We start from the raw sequence: 5,965 nt of genomic DNA on the forward strand, positions 1-5,965 counted from the left end.
TGAATGTGTTCACACGTCTACAGGTTTTGCATGCTGTAGGGTAAGTGATTTTCAGGCTTTTCTGCCCTCCCACCATTAGGATTGATGATGGACCCTTGTGGTCCTGAATGCATGCCTGATGGCGGGCACCTGGAGTAGGGTATGGGCATGCGTAAGTGGGTACACCTGGGCTGAGAGACGGTGCTTATAAGGGCGGCGTCACAGGGATGCCAGCAGAACCACGAGAACAGAGAGCAGAGAAGCAGAGAGAACGAGAGTGAAAGAGAGAGCGAAAGAGAAGCAGAGACTACCAGAGAAGGCCGGAGAGCCCAGAGTGAAGACTTCCTGGGGGCTGGGAGGCCTGCCAGCCTCCCGGCCCCCCAGCACCCCTGCCTGCCATGTACCTGGTAAATCCTAATAAAAGCCTGCAAAAGCCACCGAGGGCTCCAGGACTCTCTCCTCCTTTACCCCGTCTGCTCGGGTCATAGATAACCTGCTCCGTGTCTTCCGGCCCCCTTACACATGCCTAACCAAAGTCTTAGCAGAACCAGCCCTTGTTGATCCCGAAGGGACAAGAAATTGTTGCTTGGATTCCCAGACAGTGTCTGGGAATTAAAATATTTGGAGGCATGACTGAAAGTGATTCAATAGAGCATAATTCTCAGCAGAAGAGTTCTATTTATTTTTTTCCAGCCTTCTAATGCCTAAGAACCTTAAGGAAAAACATAGTTCTATGTTGATCCCATATTTTCAAGGCTCAATTTCAGATGGTGATGGACATGTTGATCACCGACGTCATCAGGTGTATCTAGGTGTAATGACGTAAACGTTGTCTTCATTCTCATAGAGACCAGCTAATTTTTCCTATGGGCACAGGATCTATGTGATGCCCACACAGGAATTGGTGGTAAGATTCATGTGTATGGCTAGAATGTCGGTTGAGGAACAGTAGCAGTTCTCAGGGATGTGATATCACAGTAGGTGGTGTTGCATGGGCACTGTTGAGATGTGGCAAATCAAAATAAAAAAAACTGAGTGGCCTGCTGGATCTGGAGAGGAGGCCAGTTACTCAGGGAGGATATTAGATGTTACTTTGACTTCATTTTCTCTTTAGTAATCTGCTAAGTCTAACAAGAGAAAGAAAATAGCCAGTCACTGCAAGCAAAGCTAAGCACCTGTCCTGCCTAGATAACTTCAGGTTTAGAAGGTGTTGGTGATTTTCTAAAGAGGTGTAGACTGCACCCCACAAGGCACCCACCCTTTTCCCCCTGGCTCTATACTTTTTCGCTTTTGCCCTTCCACATTGCTGCTTCATTTAAGACATACTAGCCATAGGATCCAAAGCTTTCTTCAAGGGGACTTTCTAATAACATATCCTCCGCGTCCCAGGTATCCACCATCATTTTTGTCCTGGGTTCTGAGGTGATAGAAATAAGACATGGATTTGAGTTTTGAGCAGATATTTAGGGAAAGTTTCTGACACCTAGAAAAACACTTCCTTCCCTCTTATTAGCTAGATTACTTCTATTCAGCTCTCATCCTCATCTCCCATGCCCACATCACTATCTTTCTCCTCCTCAGTGACCCTCGCCAAGTCCAGACCCCTCCATTCTGGTGGAACAACACAAGGCTCCTGGGGTGGATGGAAGGGTCAGACACCTAGAAGATCAGGTGACATACTATTAACAGCCCACGGTCTTGGGGACTGGGGTCCTAAGGAACACTGAGGAGTGGCCTTTATTGTATTGGGAGAAATGAGAATTGTGTAAAATAAAAAATAGAACAAAATCTGAAGAAAAGCCTTTTCTCAAAATCATCTAGAATCTCACCAATCATCTAGAAATCACAACTGCTAATGTTTTGGTGATTTTCCTCTAGATATGTTATGCATGTAGCCACATCTTGCTGTTCAAGTTGTACTCTGGTTGGCTATTTTCTCTAGTAAAATACCAGCTTGTGGATAACTTTCCCTGTCTGTAAATATAGCTAACCATCAGCTCTTTTCAGGTCTGCATATTATTTGATTGTGTGGATGCACCGTATTTATTTAGTTATTCCCCATTCTTGAACATTTAGATTGTTTCTAAGTTTTAGCTATTATACACAACGCTGTGATTGAACAACCATGAACATCCTTTTTCTTTGTATTTGTGTCATTATCTTAGCATATAGTTCAAGATTATGAGATGCTTGGCTTAAAAGGTTTCCACAATTTTAAAGTATCTCTCGGAAAATAGGAGGGACAACTAAACTACACTCCATAGAGCTTGTGGGAATTTGTGCTTTCACACTGGAAATCATAACCTTTATCATTACCCTATCGTCATCTAAAGATCTTGGGTCACCCATTGCTGGGACATCATACTGGGTTACCAAAAAGTGTTTCCCAAGCACTCTTCCTGCACTTCTGCTTCTTCTACACTGTGTCCTGATCATCAGCCACAGTACGAGTAAAGAGTTTCAAACTCAAAATAATACTCCTTTATAAATTGTGAGAGATGGCCTGGTAGCACAAGGGGTTGAGTCTCAGCACTATCAAGCTACTACCAGGCTCTGCAGCACGAGTTCCATCCCCAGCCAGGGAGCTACCCACATGGCACAGCAGACCTCTCCTGTCTCACCCGCTGCTCCCCTCAGCAGTGTATTTCAGTCAGTCTGCCTGTTCTGCTTCCCACTCTGTCTCTGGTGAATCCTCCCACCACCCCCTCACCTCTGGCCTATACCCCAGTTCTTGTATGCATAAATAAAATTAAAAATAAATCTTAAAAAAATAAATAAATTGTGAGGGAAGGCCTATATATCTTTTCTTCCCTGCTAACCACTGACCCATCATTACCTTTGAAAAGATCATCATCCACAGCATGTGGAGCTGGGATTGGCAAGTTACCACCACTCTGATTGTGGCAAAACTCCACAGTGTTGGAAACACCTTTTCCTCTACTACATTCACCTTCCTCCATGAGTTCATCCAATGCAAATGTTACGGATATATTCTTTTTGTTTGATCTGAAACCTTCTTTCTGTACAACAAGGAGATGGAGGAGGAAAAAGTCAGGTGGTGCCACAGAGTGGTCCCTGTGCAGTTTTACCACCACTAGCTGTTTACCTGTAGGATTGGCTTTAGGGGTTTAGCTTCGACTGAGTGTTGACCTGCACGATGTGTTTTCCCTTTGAATCGCCGAAACCTAGCGGAGAAGCTGGGGAAGATAGAAAGGACAGAGTCAGAGTGAGAAGACATACTTCGAGCTCCTTGATTGAATGCAGCTATTACCCAGTCTGCACCATATGCCTTTGCACAATGAAAGGGAGAACAGAAAAGAGGACATTTAGATCTTTTACTGTTCAAAACCGTGGTCACCTCCTGCTATCTCTTTTCCATCTTCCTTTACTCTCCCATCTTATTGGAAGGATCAGAGAACTGGAAGCAGGGAATGTGGTGTGGCTCCAGGACATTAATCTATAGAATATTATGAATAAGCTCCTCGAGGGACTCACGCTTCCTTTTTCCTTGTATAAGCCAGGGAGTAAGAACCTTGTTTTGCAGAGGCGCTAATACCAATAGCTTTATGTTTCTACAACTCACCCCACTGACATGGCCACTCATATTGTGCTGAAAGTAGGGAGAGGGAGGCGTACTTAACAATGTTGGAATGTTTGTGGTCACTGCCCAAGTCCCATTTGGGCCAATGCATCTTGACAGTGTTGCTCAGCACTATAGACTCCCAGTACCTCCCAGAGCTCCCTGCTTATGTTGAAAACTGACTCGTGCCTCTATTCTTATCAGTATACATAGCTGAGGCAGTACAGTACCTATCTGACGAGCATCTTTCACCAGATTTTTTCATGCTCTTAGAGGTTGAGATGCTCGACGTGAGTGGCTGCTGCTGTGGTGTGTGCAGCTCTTCGTATTTATTGTCAATGGCAGCCAACAGCCAACGAAGACTTTCAATGATGGACCGTTGCTGCTTCTTAGAGAGGGTTTTGATGACTGAACAGGGTTCCTATGACAAAAAGAGAAGAGAAGGCCCCAGCTCATGAGTCTGGGACACTTGGGGCCCACATTTCCAAACAGGAGAAGTCCACATAAGTTCTGTTGGGCCTAGAGTGGTTCTTAAGACTTCCTAGGAGAGAGGGGGCGGAGCAACATGGCGGCGAGGAGACGCTGCGAGTAAGATCTCCCATTAAAAAAAGTGAATAGGGAGGAAAAAGCGGCAGGTCCAGTGAGAACTGGGACACGGAAGATAAACGGGTGACGCCAGCGAACTGCCCGAAGAAGAAAGTGGCCATAAAAGAGGACGAGAAGGGAGGGAAGCGCAGAACCCTGCTCCCCTCCCCCGCCCACAGAGGCGGCACTCTCCGACCGGCAGAGAGGAGGAAACAACAAACCAAAACAACCAACAAGAACAAACGACGCAGCAAGCGGGACTGTGAGCGGAAAGGAACTATTGCAGCCACCACCCCGTGAACGGGAGCTGAGGCGAACCCTGCAGGATCCGCCGCGGCGGTGAGCGAACGGCTCCGGGCGCCATTAGAGAAGAACAAAGACCCCGGGAGACGCGCACACAGCCCGGGCTGCCGGTAGCCTGCGCGGGAAACGCGGCGCGCCTGGCGCGCTTGAAAAGCAAGTGCAGACCGGATCGCGGCTGCCCAGGTCCCCGCGCCTGCGACCTAGGCTTGCGGGGAGACGACCTAGGCTTGCGGGGGAGACGCACGGAGGTCCTCACTGAGGTGAAGGTCCCTCCCTGAGTAAGCAGGAACCAGGCGCCCAGGCACGGGAGCGGTGCAAAAGGCGCCATTCCCGCGCCACTGAACTGGGCTACAGCCCGCGTCCTGGACCTGAGGGCTTTGAACTGAGACCCGGGGCACGAAAATTCGGGGCGTGGTTTCTCCACGACGGTGGGGCACAAGGCAGACACAGCACCCCAAAGCTGTTGAGGTGTACCCTACCATTCCCGCTCTGTTCTCTGTCCCACGGGGTGGGGGGAGGCGAAAAACAGCTCCCCAAGGACAATAGGAGAGATCTCTGGCGCCACCTAGCGACCAGGGAAAAAAAAGTCACTAACACCCTATAAAACAGGACATTTCTTAAGTCTGCTTGAAAAGGGCAGAAGGTTTCTGGAGGACCCAGTGGCCAGCCGGAAGTTATTCCACGCCAGGCCCCTTCCGACCAGCAGTCTGAGCCCACCGAGGGAGCAGGCACCCACGTCCGGGGCAGACCGGGTGCGCAGAAGAGTGTGCCTGAAACCGGAGGCGCAGGGACTGCATCCCGCTTCGCCATTTGAGAACAGGACATTTCTTCAGTAAAAACTGCCTAAAACCAGCAGAAAGCTCCCCCAGAAGACAGAGATGGCTCCTGGAAGAGCCAGAGGGGAGCGGAGAAGTTCACCCAAAGATGTCAGTCAGTCCGAGCAACACAGTGTCCCAACGCATACGACAAATTAGAAACAGACAGTAGGGAGTAGAATAGAAGAACCAACGCAACCTAAAAACTCCTCAGAAAGAAGCCACACCACAAAAAGAAAACCACTCCCAGATTGGCAACGACAGCGACTTGAAGAACTTCTGAGCTTCCAGAAAGAGAATTTAAAATTGCCATGATTAAAAAAGTGATAGATCAGAAAAAGGAAATTGAGTCCCTAAAGAGGGAAGTAAGAGAAATGCAGGAGATCAAAGAATTAATGGAGGAACTAAAGAACTCTGGGAAAAGCAATTAAAGCAGAATAGATGAAATGGAAGAACGAATAAGTAATCTTGAAGACACAGAAATAAAAAGAACCAAAAACAGAAAAGGAAAGAGAAAGTACGAAGGAAAGAATGAAGAAGAAAGACTTCGGGAACTATCTGACTCCATGAGGAAAGGAAATATAAGAGTTATAGGAATTCCAGAAGGAGAGGAGAGAGATGTAGGAACAGAGAAATATCATGGATATAATTGAGAGAAACTTCCCAAATGAGAAGAAGGAGCTGAAATTGATATACAAGAAGC

The 5,965-nt window shown here is 47.4% G+C and overlaps 1 protein-coding gene across 1 annotated transcript in view; it reads right to left on the reverse strand.

Moving 5' to 3' along the window:
• Positions 1 to 645: 645 nt before the first annotated feature.
• ARL13A (ADP ribosylation factor like GTPase 13A) overlaps positions 646 to 5,965 on the reverse strand; it is a 35,585-nt gene continuing 30,265 nt past the window's right edge. The window contains exons 2-6 of the mRNA XM_037511617.2: positions 3,790 to 3,980; positions 3,086 to 3,176; positions 2,816 to 2,999; positions 1,306 to 1,396; positions 646 to 1,106 (exon numbers count right to left, since the gene is read on the reverse strand). Coding sequence (XP_037367514.1) covers position 1,106; positions 1,306 to 1,396; positions 2,816 to 2,999; positions 3,086 to 3,176; positions 3,790 to 3,980 — 558 coding nt within the window. The 3' untranslated portion in view covers positions 646 to 1,105. The remainder of the gene's footprint in view (positions 1,107 to 1,305; positions 1,397 to 2,815; positions 3,000 to 3,085; positions 3,177 to 3,789; positions 3,981 to 5,965) is intronic.

The sequence above is a fragment of the Talpa occidentalis genome, unplaced genomic scaffold (assembly GCF_014898055.3).
Source record: "Talpa occidentalis isolate TD23 unplaced genomic scaffold, MPIMG_talOcc4v2.1 talOcc4.15, whole genome shotgun sequence".
Lineage (NCBI taxonomy): Eukaryota > Metazoa > Chordata > Mammalia > Eulipotyphla > Talpidae > Talpa > Talpa occidentalis.